The sequence below is a fragment of the Panthera onca genome, chromosome B2 (genome assembly GCF_046562875.1).
Source record: "Panthera onca isolate mPanOnc1 chromosome B2, mPanOnc1 haplotype 2, whole genome shotgun sequence".
Classification (NCBI taxonomy): domain Eukaryota; kingdom Metazoa; phylum Chordata; class Mammalia; order Carnivora; family Felidae; genus Panthera; species Panthera onca.
In genome coordinates this window covers 87,093,316-87,114,058 of record NC_138343.1, presented here as the reverse complement: position 1 = coordinate 87,114,058, position 20,743 = coordinate 87,093,316, and the positions used below count along the sequence as shown (strand labels likewise).

The 20,743-nt window shown below is 35.8% G+C and overlaps 1 protein-coding gene and 1 long non-coding RNA gene across 5 annotated transcripts in view; one reads left to right on the top strand and one right to left on the bottom strand.

Annotated features, from left to right (window-relative positions):
* LOC132667410 (uncharacterized) overlaps positions 1-4,790 on the bottom strand; it is a 965,632-nt gene extending 960,842 nt beyond the window's left edge. The window contains exon 1 of the long non-coding RNA XR_013555696.2: positions 4,680-4,790. This is a non-coding gene — a long non-coding RNA (uncharacterized LOC132667410). The remainder of the gene's footprint in view (positions 1-4,679) is intronic.
* An 85-nt stretch (positions 4,791-4,875) lies between these two features.
* Positions 4,876-20,743, top strand: part of MMS22L (MMS22 like, DNA repair protein) — a 126,597-nt gene continuing 110,729 nt past the window's right edge. Inside the window, exons 1-9 of one of the 4 annotated variants that reach the window (XM_078447137.2) lie at positions 4,876-5,017; positions 5,579-5,757; positions 6,838-6,963; positions 8,274-8,323; positions 10,020-10,107; positions 10,202-10,379; positions 13,370-13,460; positions 15,572-15,702; positions 17,425-17,538. In XM_078447137.2, the coding sequence (XP_078303263.2) occupies positions 5,594-5,757; positions 6,838-6,963; positions 8,274-8,323; positions 10,020-10,107; positions 10,202-10,379; positions 13,370-13,460; positions 15,572-15,702; positions 17,425-17,538 (942 nt within the window). In that variant the 5' untranslated portion in view covers positions 4,876-5,017; positions 5,579-5,593. Of the gene's footprint in view, positions 5,018-5,578; positions 5,758-6,837; positions 6,964-8,273; positions 8,324-10,019; positions 10,108-10,201; positions 10,380-13,369; positions 13,461-13,555; positions 13,599-15,571; positions 15,703-17,424; positions 17,539-20,743 lie in introns of those variants that run through there. The other 3 variants (XM_078447139.2, XM_078447138.2, XM_078447140.2) reach the window with 3 other exon arrangements.

Genomic DNA, 20,743 nt, shown 5'->3' with positions numbered 1-20,743 from the left:
GTCCAGGCTCCAAGCTGTCAGCACAGAGTCCGACGCAGGGCTCTAACGCACGAACCATGAGATCATGATCTGAGCCAAAGTCGAACACTTAGCTAACTGAGCCACCCAGTCACCCCTCCCCTACTATTCAACTAAAATGGCTTTTATCAACATCAATAAGGACTTACATCTTGCCAAACTCAATAATTAACTTGCTTTCTCTTATTATTCCACTTAACCAGCATTTGATATACAGTTGACTCTTGAGCAATATGGGTTTGAACTGTGCTGGTCTACTTACATGCAGATTTTTTTACAGTGGAGTACTGTAAATGTATTTTCTCTCATACATAATAAAATTTTCTCTAGCTTATTTTAATACAGTATATAACATGTATAGCATACTAAATATGAGCTAACCAACTACTTATGTTATTTGTAAGGCTTCCAGTCAACAATAGGCTACTAGTAATTAAGTTTGGAGGAGTTAAAAGTTACATGTGGATTTTTAACTGTACTTGGGGTCAGTGTCACTAACCCTAACAAAAGAGATATTCCAGGAATACACCCTCTATTCTGTTCCATTGACTGTCTATCCTTACCCCAATACCATACTGTTTTGATTATTGTAGCTTTATAATAAATCCAGAAATCAGGTACTGTGAATCTTCCAACATTCTTCTTACCCCAAATTGTTTTGGTTATTTTAGATCCTTTGCATTTCTATATCAATTTCTGAAAGCATTTGTGAATTTCTACAAAAGGAAGAACCATTGGGATTTTGATTGGCATGCCATTGAATTTGTAGATAAATTTTGGAAGAAATCTTAACAGTATTGAGTCTTCCAATTCACTATCATGTTATATCTTTATATTTAATTGGTATTCTTAAATTTCTCTTGGCAATATTATATAATATTCAGCATACAAAATCCTGTTTATATTTGTTAGATTTATCTTTGAGAATTTTTGATGCTATTAAAATGCTATTGCTTTTTACACTGTAATTTCTAAGTGTTCATTCCTTGTCTAGAAAATCAATCCTTTTTTGTATACTGACATTGAATGCTTCCACCCTGAATATATTAATTAGTTCTAGTAGCTGTTTTTGTATATTCTTAAGGATGTTCTACATAAATGATTATGCCATCTGATAATGATTGCAGTTTTACCTTCTCCTTTCCCATCTATTTCAGTCTCATACCCTTTGGATCGGTTAGTTATCTCCAGTACAATGTTGAACAGAAGTAGACAAAAGTAGACATCATTGCCTGTTCTCAGTCTTCTGGAGAAAGCACTCATTTTCATGATTTCAGTAGGTTTGCCAAAGTTGCCATTTTCAGGTTTAGGAAATTTTCTTTTATTCCTAGTTTGCCAAGTTTTTATCATGAATGGATACTGAATTTTTCAAGTGATTTTTTTTTTTGCAGATTAAGGTGAGGACGTGGTTTGTCTTTTTAGTTTGTTGATATAATGAACTGCCATGATTGTGTTTAGAAACTTTAACCAAACTTGCATTCCCAAAATGAACCTGATTTTCTTAGTATAGGTAATCTTTTTTTTATATATTGCTGGATTTTATTTGGTAAAATTTCTGTCTCCATGTGAATGATATTGTATTGTAATTTTCTTTGTCATGTTTTGATATCAGTATAATGTTTGCCACATTAAATGAGTTTTGAAGTATTTCATCCTCTTCTATTTTATTGAAGAGTTAGTAGAGAAGTGATATTATTCCTTCTTTAAATGTTTGGGAGAATTCAATGGTAAAGCCATTTGGTCCTGGAATGTTCCTTGAAAAAACTCTGTGTGTGTGTGTGTGTGTGTGTGTGTGTGTGTGTGTGTGTGTGATGAGAAAGAGAGAGGAGTTTTTTTTATCTTGTTTTATTTATTTAAGTAACCTCTATAACCAACACAGGGCTTGAACTCACAACCTCAAGATCAAGGGTCACATGCTCCTCCTACTGAGCCAGCCAGGCTCTCCAGAGACAGTTTTGTGGTTTTGTTTGTTTGTTTGTTTTGTTTTAATTTTGAGAGAGAGAGAGTGCACACACACGAGGGGAAGGACAAAGAGAGAGGAGAGAGAAAATCTCAAACGGGCTCTGTGCCAATAGTACAAAGCCTCATGAGGAACCGTGAGATCATGACCTGAACTGAAATCAAGGGCCAGCACTCAAGTGACTGAGTCAACTCAGGTGCCCCAGAAGTTTTTTTTGTTTTTTTTTTTTTTTTTTTTTAATTAAAATTACTATAATGGATATAGAACCATTCAAGTTTTCTTTTTCTTCTTTTGTGAGCTTTGGCAGTTGGTGTCTTTCAAAGAATTTGTCCATTTCATCTATGTTCGTTGGCATAAAAAAATGCTAATATGCTTATCCTTTTAATGTCTGTAACAGTCTGTAGTGATGACAGATCTTTAATTCCTGATATTAGTAATTTGTGTTTTCTCCCTTTTTCTTGATAATTCTGGCTAAAAAGTGTATCAATTAAATTCATCTTTTCAAAGAAACAGCTTTTGATTGCATTTATTTCCTCTATTCTTCTGTTTCATTTCATTTTTTTCTCTTTATGTCCTTCATTTTGCTTGATTTGGTTTTATTTTGCTGTTTTTTTTTCTAGTTTCTTTAGAAATTTAAATCATTAACTTAGGTCTTTTTTCTTCTCTAATGTAAGCAGTTAAAATAAAAAAATTACTGTGCTTTCATTTCATTTAATTCAAAATATTTTTTTCATTTTCTTAGTGATTTCTTCTTTGACCCATGGGTTTATTAGAAGTGTGTTACTTAATGTCCAAATATTGAGAGATTTATTGCAGATATCCTTCTGTTATTTGTTTCTAGGTTAATTCCATTGTGGTCAGACAATATACTTTGTATGATTTCAATCTTTTAAAGTTGATGACATTTGATTTCTTGCAAAGAATATGGTCTACCTTAGTCAATGTTCTGTGTGCATTTGTAAAGTGTGTATTCTGCTATTGTTAGGTAGAGTCACCTATAAATCTATCAATTAGGTCAAGTTGGTTGGTGGTACTATTCAAGTCTATACTAATCTATTTGTTCTACCAATTAGAGAGAGAGACGTGTTCAAGTCTGCAATTATTGATTTGGGTATTTCTTCTCTAAGTAATAATATTTTTCCCTTTCCATATATTAAAGCTCTGTTACACATTTAGTATTGTTATGTCTTTTTGATATAAAATTTACCCCTTTTTGTCAGATTCGCTCTCTCTCTCTCTTCTGCCTGGACTCTAGTCTAGGAGCCTGAACTTTATAGCTTACATGCTTGCCCTCTGTTTTTAGGTTGGCTGCAGCCATTGAAAAACTCCAGTTGGGACATTGAAGTGTGGAGGGAAAGTGGTTTGGGTACTTAATCCTTCTAGCTCCTCCCTCTTGGGTTGGAGGTTGGTCGTAGCTATGTTCCTCAGGTAGGTGGCTGTCTCCTACTGCAGTATGTCTCCCACAGCAGTACATCTCCTTGGGCTCTAGTAATCACTCTGTCCCCAAATCTCTTAGGCTTAAGGATGATAATGACTCTGATGAGTTCTGGATGCTTCACCATTAGTTTTTTGTTTTCCAATAACCCTGTCCATATCTTTAAAAATGGCCCTTTGATTAAACTATCTTTAATTACCTCTCTTGAGTATGCTGTTAATTTCTCAGGGATTCCTACTGATATGCATTACAGTACTAGCTTAAATTATTTACAAAGAAGTTATTTGGTTCTTCTCATTCTACTCACTGGTTCAACCAAGTTGATCACTCATCAGAGGCTTGAAAAAGGAAAAAGGAATCTATCTGCATGTTTTGATTAGAGGAAGAAATAATTATCTGTTGACCCAATTCTCCTAAACACAGTGCCAGGTCCCAATATTCTCATAACTAGGCACTATTTCCTAGGGATTGTTGTAGATGACACTATGTGTCATGCTAGAACTCCACACGAACCATAAAAAAAGCTGCAGCGGTACCCAACAAAGCATCAAGTCGCAGGGCACATCATCTGTACATAATAGACATAACACCCATCACAGTATCCCTAGGTTGCAGTCAGAATAGAGGTCATGTTGTGTTTTTCTCCTCACCTCATCCCATTTCTTAGAAAATGTGCATTATTTGGTTTGAACAGAGGAGTTATGACAGGTTCCCTGTGTAGGAATTAAACACAGGACAAACTATTCTGGAGCAATGGGCAATGGGGAACACTCAAAATTATAAGACGAATGAATGAGCAATTCTCCTGTTTTTCTTGAATTTGAAGTGACTGACATGCCTAAAAGTGTTATCTCTGATTTAGACTGGAAAGTCTTCTTAGTAGACTTTAAAGAATACTTTCAAAAGATAAAAATGCTGCACATGGGCTATACCTTTACAAAAGCGACCAGGTTTAAGCGACTTAAACATGTCCAGATGTATTGCACATAAGGAGAGCAACAGTTGTATACCGAAAGCAAGGGACATCTGACCTATTCAGTGCTTCCATACACTGGATTAGCTTATTTTTGCACTTGCCTTGCCCACAAAACATTAACAATAGGCATCCTCGATCTCAACAAAGGACTTGCGGGCACCAGCGCGGCAAGAAGTGATTATGGAGCCGCTCTGGGTGTAAATGAGACACCCGCTTCGGGCTCACTTGAGCAATACTCCTTACTTGGGTCCTGCCCGAAGAAAACCCAGCTGTCCCTAGGCCTTGCTCACCTCAGCCTCGGTACCAGTTTCGTTGCCCGGTGAGGCCCCACCTTCCAGCCAAAGGAACCAATTAAAGCTACAAGCACACACTCACTAAAAAAACAAAAACCAGCTCGCCGCACTTAGTCCTTGGCAGACAGACTCTCGCGAGAACTCGCGGAGAGGCGGCGGGTCCTACGTAGACGTCACGAGCCGACCTCCGGGGCGGACTGTGCCGTGGCCCCGCCCTTCCTGAGCGCGCGTCCGCCGTGGCGGGAATTTCGCCTGTTTCTGATTTAGACCCCACCGACGCCGCGGTTCTAGACTGGACAGCTGGGGCGGATCTCCGGGACCGAAAGTGTGAGCCGGTACGCCGTGCACCGAACGAGGGGCGCCCCGGTGCGCAGGACACCTGCTTCCCTCGATCTGTGCCCGGCCCGCGCTGGCGGAACTTGCCTCCCGGCGGGGAGAACTAAACTTTGGCGTCGGGCTGTCCTGATCCTCACCCCCGCCCCCCACGGAGAGTGCAAGGGAGCTTTTCCACTTCACTGATGGGAAACTGGTTCAGTGCTGTTTGGTAACGTAGCGGGCTGCGCAGGACCCGGCGGGGTCGGGAGTTTAAGCTGGATCTGTCCTGCAAACATTTGTTTTCTCGCTGTTCGGGCTGCAGAGTCGAACCTAGAGAGCAGATATGAAGTTCCTGCCACAGCCAGTCGGGGGTGCATTCTACCTAAATAGAAACAGCCTTTCTATCGGGGTGTCGGTGTGGGGAGAGTTGAGGAATTGGCTTCTCGGGCTTTTTTCTTTGTGCTTGGGGGGGACGTTTTGAGAACTTTCGGAGGTCACTCCCAATCTCTTTGCCCCATCTCCTGGAATCTTATCACAATTTCTTTGGAGTCCTGAATGATTATGAATCCCAAACATTTCAGGACAGGAAGTACATAATGGATAACTGTTCCGCCGCGTCGATGTTCCTGACCGACAGCTTGGAACTGGAGCTGGGGACAGACTGGTGCAAACCCCCATGTTTTTCCTGTGGTTTTGACAACCGAGGAGGAGGAAGTCATTTTTCTGGAGAGTCCTACCTTTCTAGCGGATCCCTTAAGCGGTGGGTAAAAAAATCGGAGACTTTATCTTTCCCTTATCAGATTTTTCAGCAGTGTGTGAGGAATGTTCCTTAATTATGATTTCAGTCCATTAAACTTCGATGTTCAAGCAGCGTTTTTATAAAACGTTTTTGTATATCACATGGTTTCAGGCTGTCAGTTCTGTTGTCGGTTTCCTGGTTGGAGCATACCTAAAAGATTTTGCGATATTAGGAAGAAATTCTGGCTACCTATGTTTTCTTATTTTCCTGCTACCTCAGCTTTTGGGTAGGAAGCTGGCTATTAATTTCCCTTTTGCTTAAAGTGAATTCCGAACTAGCTGGGTTTTTTGAAATGGTATAACCCTCTAAAACATGAAATAATATTGTGGAGCTTCACAGTAATTCTTAAGTTAGACATGCACATTTTTTTGTTGTCTTTGCCTCAGTTCTAATTCTGTGTATCTGTACACAGAAGTCTTATAGACTTATTTTTGTTTTAACTTTTGAAGAAATTATGCCAGATTGTGTAAGTTCACAAGAATGCTGTTGTTCAAAGTTCTTGCCTTGGGCAGATGTACACAAATTGCAGTAAAACTGCAGTTACTGAAATATTTTGGGAGTACCTGCTGAAGCAGTTTCAGTCAGAAAGGAAACCATTTTTGTTGATTTTATAGTTGTTCCTTGTTTGAGACCGTAAAAGAGATTACTAAGTTTGATTATGCTCCAGACATGGCTTAGAGTAACTTTCAACTGTTTTAAAAATTAAATGTCCCCTCAAAGGATGAAATTCTTCAACTTAAGATCACAGGCAAAAGTATGTTCCTTAGACTTCTTTTTGGGATTTTTCCCTGAGTTACATTGCTCTTTGTTATACTTTTTTTTTTTTTTTTTTTTATCACTGTATTTGACTGAATCTTTCATACAGTCTAAATGTAGTATTCCTGAGTAGGTAAGGTATCAGGTATCAAGGCATATCATGACCTTGACATTATTGTCCACATGCCATGCACAATATGCATTAATATAATGACAAAAAAAGGTATGCCATAGTATGGGATTTAGCACACTTTTTATGAGATTAAATCATAATTTTCCTTTCAGGTTAATTTTGAATCTTGATCCTTTACCAACTAATTTTGAAGAAGATACAGTGGAAATATTTGGCATTCAGTGGGTTACAGAAACAGCATTAGTGAATTCATCTAGAGTGCTCTTCCATTTATTCAGGTATGTTTTGGGGGTTTTTTTGTTTTTTTTTTTAACTGCTTTTGAGCGTAGATGCTATTCAGTTTTGTAAGTTACTTTGCTGGGTGGTTGTTAATGTCAGTATTACAAAAGCACCTGTAGAGTTGTTCATGTTCTTGATTATCAGTACAACAATCAAGTAGTGATGTTTGATGGAGGAATGATTTGCGTGAGTTTTGTCTTTTGTTTTAGTGAGTCTTTATTATTTTTCAGACTTTTTATTCTTCTATATTTGACATCAGGTATTGAAGACAAATGTTTAAGTCTTTGAACTATATTATATTTTGGAAGCAAACTGAAATACTACTTTTGTTGCTGAATCGTCATAATGTTTCATTGAGTTTTAGAGAATAAATTCCGACTTTGTCCAAATAGATCTTTCAGACTGTAATATGATTAATTTGGACAACATTAAAAATTTTAACAATTTTCGAACATATGCAAATGTAGAATCACTACCATAATGAACCTTCACGTATCCTCCCTGAGTAGCAATAAACATCAGGGTTTTATTGCATTTCCTGCATCTATTCCTTTCCCTCCTTTTTTTGGTTTAAGTATTTTTAGCAGAATCCAGGCATCATGTTATCTCACTCTTAAATATTTCAATAAGCATTTCCTGGGGCACCTGGGAGGCTTAGTCTGTTAAGCGTTCGACTCAGGTCATGATCTTAGAATTTGTGAGTTTGAGCCCCGCATTGGGCACTGCACTGACTGTTCAGAGCCTCCTTGGGATTCCCTCTCACTCCCTCTCTCTGTCCCTCCCCTGTTCACACACATGCTGTCTCTCGAAATAAATAAACAAAAAAAAAAAAAGCAGCTAGGAAGAATGACAGGAGATTAGTATCAAAGAATTCAGCGGGGACATCTATATATCTTTCCTTGATAATTCTAAATTATTCTGTTCCTTTTCTGAACTGTTGTAGAACTGTCTGATACAATTTAACATTTCATTATATAACTGTTAACCTAGGATTTTTATATAAGTATCATTAACTTTTAAGGATACACAGTATCTCATTGATAGTGAAATCTATGGTATTTATAATTACATATACATATATATAGCTTTTAGTAGATATTTTTTGGAAGGCCAGACAAAGGCATGTTCTATCTTTTCATAGTCTTCACTATCTGAATAAACATTCACAAAGTATTTTAAACATCATCCATAAATGAGAGGCTATGCAGCACTAAGGCTATGTAATAGATTTGGAAACATTATGCCTTTAACTGTTACATGCTTTAAACTGTGAGGAAATTAACTCTCACCTTCAATTTTTTAAAATTAGGCAACAGCTATACAACTTGGAAACCTTATTACAGGCCAGCTGTGATTTTGGTAAGTTTTAAGTATGTTTAATGGCAAAAAGGAATGGTACTCCCATTACAGTGAATTGCACATCTGTCTATGATGCATTATTGGAATATCATAATAATACAGAGGAAGAATCATTAGATTAGAGGTTCAGGATAGTGTTTGGTGTTCAGAAAAAATATGACACTTAAATTTTGTTGTAGCTGAGATTTATAGTATTTTTCCATATTTGTGATAAAATTGATTTAAGACTAAACAGTTCTGAAGTGAATGAGCAACTTGCTTTGAGGGTGGGGAGTGGGATGGAGAGCTTCTAAGAGAAATCAGCAGACTTCATGCTGTTTTCTTTCTGTTTGTTTTTGACCTTAATGGATTACTGATTTGGAGGGTTCAGTATAGTAAAGGGAGTGAAGAGAATTGAAGGGCAGTATGGTTTAGCTCAGGCTAGCTGCTTCTCCTTTTTGTCAGTTTTGGTACAGTGTAGTCATTAGAATCATGGCACTGTGGTCAGCCCAGGTTCCAATCCTAGTTAACTGTTGGTCTCACACCAGGTACTAGTTCCAGGTACTAGTTCCCACCTCATTGAGTTCTTGTGAGGATTAAATGATATCCCGGATGTGAAGTGCTTAGGCTAACATCTGTTGTTAGTGATGCCCACCAACTAAAGATCACCTGGAACACACCTTTGGTCAATGAAGGGTTTAGTAGCTTACTGATCATGAGGAACAGTTGGGGCTTCTCAGAGAATAGGGAGGGGCTTGTGATAGGGTTTACACTCTATTGGCTGATTTGGAGTAGAGTTTAAGAGGGCTTGGACTTTATTTTGGATTGGATGCTGTTAGGGAGAGTGTCATCAATTAAATGTGTTAATTTTTGTCTAGGAGATGGGACAAAGAAAGGCTAGAGAGGGTTCTAATTAGTAAAGAAGCAGGAGTCATGTTAGCTGCAAAAGGAGTTTGTTTTTGTATTTTGTTTTTCTGTGATTGCATAGTGCCTTGTTTCTGTATTCAGACATGATTACAGAGAGGTTTTGTTTTTGTCTTGTTTCACTGTAATCACAGAGTGGCCCTGTCTGATTATTGTTGATATTTTATGGAAACTTTAATTTCAGTAGGGAACTTCATGACCTAGTTGTTAGCTATCAGCTGTCAGGGCTGTTTTGTTTTGTTTTCTCGGTATGTGCCCAGTAAATGTTGAGTATTATTTATCACCTGAGTCCCTGCTGCATGCCAGGTACTGTGTAAGGTGATAATGAATCAAAGTGGAAAAATATGCTGCTGAGGAGTTTGCAGTTGGTAGGACATACAGACACACGAGCATAGATAAGTGTGGTACATGGAAAAGTGTAGTCATAGTGGCCTGTATAAGCTGCAGTGGAGCCAGGGGCTTCATCTATTAGTGTGCCTGTCACAGAGTGATGCCGGATCTTGGTCTACAAAGATGAGGAAAAAATAGGTAGGCAAAAGTTGTGGGGACAGGAGGAGTTCCAGGTAGAGACAACTGTATAAACAAAATCATTGAGGTATAGTAAAACAAATTCAGGGAGCGGAAAGTGGTAATTATTTTTGGTGGGAATCAGAATGTATGATAGTGATGAATTTTGAAGGGATGAAATCACAAATGATGAATTGCTGCTTGTATGGCTTACAAAACTTTTTTTTGGTCACTGCCCACTGATCAGTTATTTAAACTATGATAACACTTATCTATTTTGTTTCAGGGAAGATATCAATTCTACACAGCAAAGCAGACAATATTAGGCAGCAGTGTGTGACATTTCTTCATTATGTTAAAGTTTTCATCTTTAGGTAGGATATCAAAAGAGTATCTTGATCACCGCATGAATTTCTGAGTTCAGGTTCATCCAGACTCTGGTTATTTATGTATGTAATTGTTTTTTAGGTACCTGAAAGTACAGAATGCTGAGAGTCATGTTCCTGTCCATCCCTATGAGACTTTGGAGGCACAGTTTCCCTCTGTGTTGGTTGATGAGCTTCATGGATTACTCTTATATGTTGGACATCTATCTGAACTTCCCAATATTAATCTAGGAGCATTTGTAAATCAAAACCAGATTAAGGTTTGACTTGTTTTATTTAATTTTTAAATCATCAGTTTTTTCTTCACACAAAGAGTATTCATTCAAGAATGAGGGAAATTAGTCAAGAGTGCAGCCCAGACTCCCTGAGTTGAAATTCTGGCTCCTCTTTTTAATTATGTGCCATTGGGCATGTAACACTTCTCGACTCAGTCTCCCCATTGTATAACTGATAAAGCTTCCTAGAGTTATTTAGGACAATTAAGTACATTAAAATTAAAGTGCTTAGAATATAATATACACTAAATCGGTGATAGCTATTCTCAATTCCAATTTATAACGTGCAAATGTGTAAAAGTTTCAAAGCAAATAAAATAACCTCCATTTTTAAAAATTTGTATCATTTTTCCCATTGATAAAGGCTTGGGCAAACCCTAGTTTATATTACAGTAAGATTCAAGATCACCTTATACAAGTTACACTTTCAAAACTGTATCATAATGTCTGTTCTTTGAAACCTTCTGAAATAGGATTTAAGATTATTTTGATTGTGCCCTTTTTTTCAACCTGTGGTAATCATCCCTACTGAAGTTTGGGGTTTTTGTTTGTTTGTTTTTAAGCTTATTTATTTTGAGAGAGCGTGCACATGCATGCAGTGCGGATCCAGACTTGGGCTCGATCCCAACACAGTGAGATTATGACCTGAGCCGAACCCAACTGACTGAGCCACCTAGGCACCCCTGAAGTTTGGTTTTTAAAAATTTGTACTGATAGCATGACCCAGTTTATAGATGTAATTAACAAATTCTTCATAGGAAAATGTGAGCTTATATGAATGGCAAGTTGTAATTCCCTATGGAATATTCCCTGAAATCTCAACTTCTTCTGTTTGACTCTACCAGTTTGAATAACATTATTTTTAGGAATGTAACTTTGCCAAAATGTAATGTACAAATAAATGTTTATATATTTCTATGAAATAGAACAATAACAAAAAAAATGCACTCTTCTTATCAGGGACCAATATATTTAATATTAAAAGTAAATAGAGTCCCAATTGAATTCCCAGGTTAATCTGTCTAATCTGTAGAAAGCAAATAGATAATTGCTTTTAATCATGTCACTTAATGAAAATTCATGGATAGATTATGGAAGGAGGGATATTTTTCCTTCATTTTGGCCTCTATAAATTGGACTGGTTTATATTTTCTGAATATTCATCAAGTGCATAAAATAAAAATAATTTATCTAGCAGCAGAAATAAAGACTGTGTCCAAAGAAAGGTTCTCAAGCTAAGTTTTGCCATTCATAGGCTTTTTAATTAGGCAAATGTGAAAAGATCTTATTTGAAGATCAGAAGACTGAATTTTTAAAGCAGGGCAATGTAGTCTTCAACATGTAAACAAAAAATCGTACACTAAAGTACTTTTTGTTTTCTGAAACAACAAAAAAATCTTACAAAGTAATATCTTTCATGACTATGTTTTTTGGATTTTACCTATCTTATATATGAGAAGTGTTGATTTAATTGCTATTTTTGTTAAGCATCTGTCTTTTATTACTTTCTAGGAACTTTTTTATTAGAGATACTTTTTTTATTAGAAATGCGGGTATTACATATTATAGATATTTTCATCAGTTCACTTTTTATTTTCGACAATTAAGCTGCCTTGCTAGGTAGATGGTTGCAGTTTTGTATATAATTATATTTGTCAGGTTTTTCATGTGTATCATCTCTGTGCTGTTGTTAAAAATATACTTTTTTTTAACATTCATCTTTTTTTTTTAAATTTTTTTTTTTTTTTAACATTTATTTATTTTGAGACAGAGAGAGAGCATGAACAGGGGAGGGTCAGAGAAAGAGGGAGACACAGAATCTGAAACAGGCTCCAGGCTCTGAGCTGTCAGCACAGGGCCCGACGCGGGGCTCGGACCCACGGACTGCGAGATCATGACCTGAGCCAAAGTCGGACGCTTAACCGACTGAGCCACCCAGGCGCCCCTAACATTCATCTTTTTAATTAATCTCTTTTTTAAAAATACGCTGTGAGGTGGGAAATCTAACTTTAGTTTCTTGCAAATGAATAAGTTAATAAATGGTCTTTTATTGAATGTCTCATGCTTTCCCCACTGATTTAAGATACCAGGTTTATCTATTTCTCTTTTGCCTATTTTTTCTGTTTGTCTGTTTTTCTGTTTATTTATTATCTATTCCTGAGCCAATACTGTTTTATTAGTATAGCATTTTGTTTTGTTTGCATAGTTGATACGGCAAGTCCCTCTCTGTAATTCTTCTTTGTTCTCTTCCCCCTTTTTTTAAAGGTTTTATTTTTTTAAAGTTATCTCTACACCCAATGTGGGGCTTGAACTCACAACCCCAAGATCAAAAGTTTCAAGTTCTACCAACTGAGCCAGTCAGGTGCCCCTTCCTTGTTCTCTTAATAGAACATGTATATTGTATTTATTTTTAAGGTGATACCAAGTGTTGGCTGGAGGGAGGTTATTGACAACCCTACTACAGCAGAGTAGTTAAGGGCACTGGCTTTTGTATCAGATAGAATTAGATTTGAATCTTAATGCATGAGTTGAAAGGTAAATTTCTTCACTGCTTTTAACTTCAGTTTCTTAATGAGCATCTCATTAGGGTCTGTATGATAGTCTAAAGTTCTCCTGTTAAAATATTTTATAGGAAAGTCTGAAACAAGATGATGAAAATAAGTGGTTAAAAAATTATTTTACTGCCTTGCAGCTATAGTAAAATCAGAGATTGGTTGGAAGGGACCTTTAATATAAGTCTGTTAAGCAGCCCCAAGGTGAGTCTGTCCTAAAGTATCAGAAGAAAATATGCTTTCAAAGAACTCTAGTGAAAGAGTCCTCTAAAGAGCAAGACAGAGTTTTTCCCTGAGCTTTTGAGTAGTGGGTAGTTAATTGGTTCTTTATCCTTGTGCTTACGGAGGAGTGTTGTGACATGCTATAAAATACCTAGTAAAGTACTACGAATTCTCAGTCACAGTTGATAATGTCATTCACAGCTTTTTCCACCATCATGGCATTTATTACATCTCCACTTAGATATCCATTGGCTGGTGCTAGAAATTCTTCACATGCTTGGTGAAAAATTGAGTAAGTTTATGAATTTCTAATTTATGTTCTTTTTTAAATCTAAGCCTTTATTTTTTTTTTAAATTATAGGTGATTTTTTTTTTTTTTCATTTTAGTTAACATACAATGTAATATTGGTTTCAGGAGCTAAAATTACAGGTAATAAGTGCTTTCTGGGTTTTTTAAGTTTTTAAAATTTTAACTCAAATAGTAACCAAAGTAAAAAGTCAAAGTCTTATTCCTTTTTTCAAGAGAACAGTTTGGCCCATTTATCTTTCCATACTTACTCTCTGTTGGTATACATATATAGAAACTCATGGGTAGAATTTTTGTCTTTGTTTCTAACTAATCACAATTAGTATTGTCATAGTGTTTTGTATAATGTTTTATTTAATAGTTGTTAGAGATCTGTTCATGTTAGTACATATAGCTCTACTTTATTCATTTAAGGCCTATATGTTATGGCTCTGTCACAATTTATTTAGCCAAGTCTATTTAATATTTCAGTTATTTCTATTTTTTTGATACTACAAATGATATTTCACAGAAGATCCTTGTATATATATATATATATATATATATATATATATATATATATATCTTTGAATACATGTACAAGTTATTCTGTAGAATAGATTCTTAGAGTGGCACATTCAGCTTTTTTTTTTTTTTTTAAGTTTATTTATTTTGAGAGAGAGAGTGGGAGAGGTGCAGAGGGAGAGATTCCCAAGCAGGCTGCGCACCATCAGCACAGAGCTCAATGTGGAGCTTGATCCCATGAACCGTGAGATCATGACCTGAGCCAAAATCAAGAGTCGAACACTTAACTGTGTAAGCCACCTAGGCGCCCTCGCCTTCAGCTTTAATATTGAAAACGCTCAGTTGCCATAGTTTTCCCCAATTTATGTACACTAATGATGAGCGTGCCTTTGCCTCACACTTTTGTCAGTAGTGGATATTATCAGTTATTTTTATTTTTTGCCAACTAATACATGAAAAATACTGAATCTGTTTTGCAATTTTCTGAGTACCAGTGAAGTTGAACATCTTTACATAATTTTATTGCTTTTTTTTTAATATTTTCTTCATTATTGTTTTTTGTTAATGTTTCTTTTTTAAAAAATTAGTAGGAGCTTATCTATATCATGGATGATACTTTTTTACTTCATATATTGCCTGTTTATTTCTTGGTCTTGCTCTCTGGTATCTTTAGATTCCATTAACAACTTGGCAATATTTTGTAATTATTTGTGAATTATCAATTACTTATGTTATAAAGACATCCATTATCTCAATACCTGCTTTTCAATGAACTAATTAAAAAATACACAAATGTATATACATGTGTGTACACTTACATATATACACATGCAAACATGTATACAAATACATAATTTATTCTCTCATGTGGACTTTGTATTTCAAATATTTCCTTACAGCAATATTCTAAGGTATACTTACCTGTTACCTTGGTTTTCTCTAGCAATACCATGAAACAATTGTATGCGATTAGTTTATCAGCATTTGTTAAATGTTTTAAAGTATTGATTGGTTAGAAATATTGGTGAAGATTTTTAGTGTTTCCCCTCTATTTTTTTTTTTCCTTAAATGATGTTGCATTGTTGCTTTTTAAAGAAGGCCACACAGAGGGGTGCCTGGGTGGCTCAGTTGGTTAAGCGGCCGACTTCGGCTCAGGTCATGATCTTGCGGTCCGTGAGTTTGAGCCCCGCATCGGGCTCTGTGCTGACAGCTCAGAGCCTGGAGCCTGTTTCAGATTCTGTGTCTCCCTCTCTCTGACCCTCCCTCATTCATGCTCTGTCTCTCTCTGTCTCAAAAATAAATAAACGTTAAAAAAAATTTTTTTTATAAAAAAAGAAGGCCACATTAAGAAAAGAGAAGTCTATTAAGTGGTACTTGAGAGAACTGAAAACTTTTTTAGGTAATGTTTATTAGTGATCATATAAGAAAGGAATTGTCCTCAAATTTAACTTATTTCCAAAGAAACTTGCTTTTAACACTATGTGTTACAGTTTTGTCGTAAGTCAGTTGAAAGGTCTATAGTTTTTTTTCCTTCTTCTGAATTAGTAAAATCTACTTTAGTTTTAAAAAAATATATTTTATTATATTTTTAGAGCAAGTTATATATGGTCATCAGTTTATGAATCTGGCAGGAGACAATTTAACTAACGTCAGCCTATTTGAAGAACATTGTGAAAATCTTCTTTGTGATTTAATAAGCCTGTCACTCAACAGGTATGACAAGGTAATGCTTTAAGAGTTTATTTGTATTTTTGATACTTAATGGAAATACTCCTTAATGTGTGTAGTTTATAAGAATTTAAACTGAAATTGTTTACTTGTTAACTCTCCTAATTTTATATTTATTACTATCTGGGAGTTGACTGGGAAAATAATTTGATTTAAACATTTAGTACAGGCTGAAATTAATGTTTCAGAGGCGGTTTTTTGTTTTTTTTAAATTTTCCATCTTGTCAAAAATAAATAAAAACAAGATGTTTATGACAATAACTGTACATTTAACTTCTGTTCCAGTAGGAGAGTCCAGCCCTTTAATAATACATGTATTGTTACATAATACAATAAATGAGTAGTTAACTAAAATTAGTGAACAATTGTAAAGGGAAATTTTATTTGTTTTCAAAAAAGGTCTAGGGGCGCCTGGGTGGCTCAGTCGGTTAAGCGTCCGACTTCAGCTCAGGTCACGATCTCACGTTCCGTGAGTTCGAGCCCTGCATCGTGCTCTGGGCTGATGGCTCAGAGCCTGGAGCCTGCTTCCGATTCTGTGTCTCCCTCTGTCTCTGCCCCTCCCCCGTTCATGCTGTCTCTCTCTGTCTCAAAAATAAATAAACGTTAAACAAAAAAAAAATTAAAAAAATAAATAAATAAACCTAAGGTTTAAAAAAAAAAAAAAAAGGTCTAGAATCATGGGGAGAATTACTTGTTTTTACTAAATTGTGTCTAACAGTGTTTAATGCAGACAATGATTTAAAGGTGCTATATAGCTACTCATTTGCTAGCAATGGAAATTTTTAGATCATTATCAGTTATTTCAGATTTTTAGCACAAATCTTATAGGAAATGAGGATTTATAATTTTTTATAATTTAGATTGTGTTTTATGTATTACCAAAGTCTTTTAAGTCTAGTCTACATAATTTTACAACTAATGTAATTAGTGGATTAACCAAATAGGGGTTAGTAATACTTTAAGTTATCTTTTACTCCGTATTACATTAGAAACATGAATATAGTATATGTGAAGTAGTGATTGCATAATCAATTTCTGAAGTCTAGCTGTACTTGCAAGTATAGTGTATATACTCTGCATTATGTAGGACCATTGAGGGTATATTTGATAAAAACATACTTAATCTAAAATTGCTTAACCTTTATAGGTCCCCAACAATTGTATTTATTCTGACTTGTAAAAATTTTTTAATTTGCTTTACAATGGATTAAATTTGTTTTCTAATCATTTTATTAAAAGTTTTTCTGTTGTGGCTGATGAATTAGATCAAAGTTAGGAAATCAATGCCCTGAGCCCATATCTAGCTCATTGTCTGGTTTTATAAATAAAATTTTACTGAGCACAGCCCACCTTTTTTTTTTTCTAAGTCTATTATTTATGAGTGATGTTGCATAATAATGGCAGAGTTGAGTAGTTGTGACAAGGACTATATCTCCCTGAAATATTTACTATCTAGCCCTTTACGGGAAAAGTTTGCTGAACATCAGTGATTAAAGCAAACTTTTTTAAAAGTTGAAAATGAAGTTCATTGTATACTTTTGGTTTTAAAATGGGGATTTATTTTAAAATTTAATGGAATGGCACATTTTTCATAAACAATTTATGTAATTGAACATCAGTGTTAAGTCATCTAAATCATTCTTTTAAAACATTTGGAACGAGGTATGTGGCATATAAAATTCTCTTTTAAAGAACTCATTTTGGTTCTTCCCTACAGGTCAGGCCTTCTGAAGCATTAATGAGTCACCACTGCCCATGTCCATGTATTAAAGAATTATGGGTTCTACTCATTCATCTTCTAGAACACAGAAGTAAATGGTCTCTTTCAGAGGTAAGTTGTCAGATTGATGTGTTAATTATTGTTCCTAACTCTTAAATTGAATTTATGCAGTGGTTTTAGCCAAGAAAAATGTTACAAAGTTTCTTGTTTATAATAAAACAACCACCACCACCAAACACATCATTAGTTGAGTCCTAAATACCTACTATATTTTTAACCCTAAAGTGGTAATATGAAACATCTCGGAGAAGTGCAAGATTTGACTCATTTTCACAAGTTTTTTGTTGTTTTCCTATCAAGAATCTTTTGGGCTAAAATATTTCATACTGTCTAGTAATCCAGGAAACAAGTTAGGAAATATGGCAGATTTAGATTTGAAGAGAAATATAATAGGTTTGTTTTTGTTTTTTTTTAATGTTTTATTTATTTTTGAGACAAAGCGTGAGCAGGGGAGGGGCAGAGAGCGAGCGAGACACAGAATCCGAAGCAGGTTCCAGGCTCTGAGCTCAGCACAGAGCCCGATGGCGGGGCTCAAACTCAGAAACCGCGAGATCATGACCTGAGCCAAAGTCGGACGCTTAACCCACTGAGCCACCCAGGCACTCCTAAAATAGGTTTTTATTAAAGAATTTTATGGCATCTTATTTCAAGGAAGGAGGAAGAAAGCGCTAAGGAGAGCATGAGAAATTTTCTTTGACCTCATTTTGGGCCAAATCTTTCAGAATGGGGCTTTATTTATTCAGCTGTTGTGGATTAGTAGAAAATAAGAAATATCCACAGGCAGAAGTAAGAACAAAGAATTCATCGTGAAATGATATTTAAAATTGTTTATGTTATATGAAAATGTCTTTGATTTTAATGGATTTCAGAATTTTCTGATTGTCCACAATTTGGGGTTTGGGTGCTACTATCTCATTCTAATAACAAACATACTTTTACGAGTTTACAGGTGTTATATTTATTTTCAGTTTATTATTTCAGCGGTAAATTTAAGTATAAACTTAACATATCTTATAATCAAGTAAAAAAATTCTTTTTTGCTTGCAGTTTGGCTTTTCAGTAGAGTTCAGCTTTCTTTGGTGAGATTTCAGTATTACAGTCTCAGGATTTTTTTTTCCTTTGATCATTTGCCAGCATATTTTGTTTCATTGACATGGTAAATATTAGTTTTTCCATTTTCTGTAAAGCTTATTGTTTTTAAGGATTTTATATTTCTTTACAATTCTTATTTTACCAATTTCAGACTTGAACATATAGACCACATATAGTGCAGGTTCGTACTTGTTGCTGTTAGTTTTCATATAGTAGGTGTAATTTTAAAATATTATATTGTAGAAATTTGCATAGTAATATTTATTGTTTGACCTAAATTATTTATATGTTATTCATTTTATATAGTAACCAGACTTACTTGTCTTAAAATAATGAAAATCTGAAGGCATTTAATTTTTTGTAGTACAAGTAAAAAGTAATTGATATCATTCACAGATTTTGAAGGCTATTTTATTTTTAAATTCAGGTTCAAATTTGCCATGCCTAATAGTAAGACATTTTAACCTTCCTGCTGAAAAAATAATCTAATCATACTGGGTATCATCATACAATAAACATTTGCATGTTTTAGTGAGCTTGTAGAAAGTGAGAAGTCCTGAGGCCAAATACTGAATGTAGATGGGAACTCACGTCAGCTGAAGACTGAAGCTGCCCCATGACCTTATAGACAGTTGCTAAATTGTGTAAACTTGAACATTAGCTTTTGTACGTAGAAGGTACAAGAAGACAAAGTCAGAGTCGACCCAAGTTGGTACCCTACTAATACACTAGCTGCCCTTAGTTCTGGGCCCCCCAAAAGAGGAACTAGGACCTCAACTAAATTTATAAGGAAAATAGCCCTTTACTCTAATATTTTGCAGTTTGAAATTGCTTCAGTGTATTTGTTATTGCAAGCCAGCCCTCAGGTTTATAGCCTGAGTTGGTGTTGCCTGGATTGTAGTAAAAATTTCAACCAGTGACTTCTAAGCAGCCATGGACATTGGGTGAATGCTTACACCTAAATCTTCCCAAGTAACTCCCCCAAAATATAGAACAGCAAGAACAAATAAAACCACACCAACATGTTGATAGCTTAACTACAGGATAGGAGTGATAAAAGGGTTTTAAGTTAAAGGTAAAAACCACCAAAGCTCTACCATAAAACTTTATAGGAAGCAAGGGCAGTCTGCAAAACAACTTGGAGAAGAGAAGAAGGGAGCTAGCAGTAGTCATCAGATAGGTGACATCAGTCATCAGATAAAACCATTGCCAGGTTGTGAATATACTGAGAAAGTTGGTCATTCTGACCTTTCTGACCTTCCTTGTACGTCAGAGAACTGACTATAGGATAGAACATGAAAGTGTGTACATGACATGAGTAGGTAGTCTTTGAAGGTAGGATTCTGGAGAATAAAAAGGCAAAAAAGGAATGATAGTCTTGGTGATTGGGTGGTGAAAGGTATAGGAAGTAAAAACAAAATGATCCTGTAAAAGAAAAGAAAAAACAAAATCAAAGTTCTCATACCCAGTCTCCTACCAATGTCACCACCAAAAAAGAAAAAGGAAATTCAGGAAAGAAATGGGACTTTGGTACATTGACAAAAGAGGCCTCCACTGGACTGGAAATCTTTTAATAAGTCCAAATTTACTAAATGAAAGAAAGGAAAAGGAAACTTTGGTACCAGTCTTTATAAAGTTACTACTAGAAAACAGCATTGAAAAACTTTAGCTGATACACCCTTTGCACAAGAAACAACTGAATCAGGGGCGCCTGGGTGGCGCAGTCGGTTAAGCCTCCGACTTCAGCCAGGTCACGATCTCGCGGTCCGTGAGTTCGAGCCCCGCGTCAGGCTCTGGGCCGATGGCTCGGAGCCTGGAGCCTGTTTCCGATTCTGTGTCTCCCTCTCTCTCTGCCCCTCCCCCGTTCATGCTCTGTCTCTCTCTGTCCCAAAAATAAAAAAAAAAAAAAAAAAAAAAAACGTTGAAGAAACAACTGAATCAGAAGGAAATTTTTTAATGTTTATTTTTGAGAGAGAGAGAGAGAGCACGTGAGCAGGGGAGGGGCAGAGAGAGAGAGAGAGAGAGGGAGACATAGAATCCAAAGCAGGCTCCAGGCTCTGAGGTGTTAGCACAGAGCTAACCCTGAAGTAGAGCTGGAACCCACGAACTGTGAGATCATAACCTGAGCCAGACGCTTAACCAACTGAGCCACCCAGGCACCCTT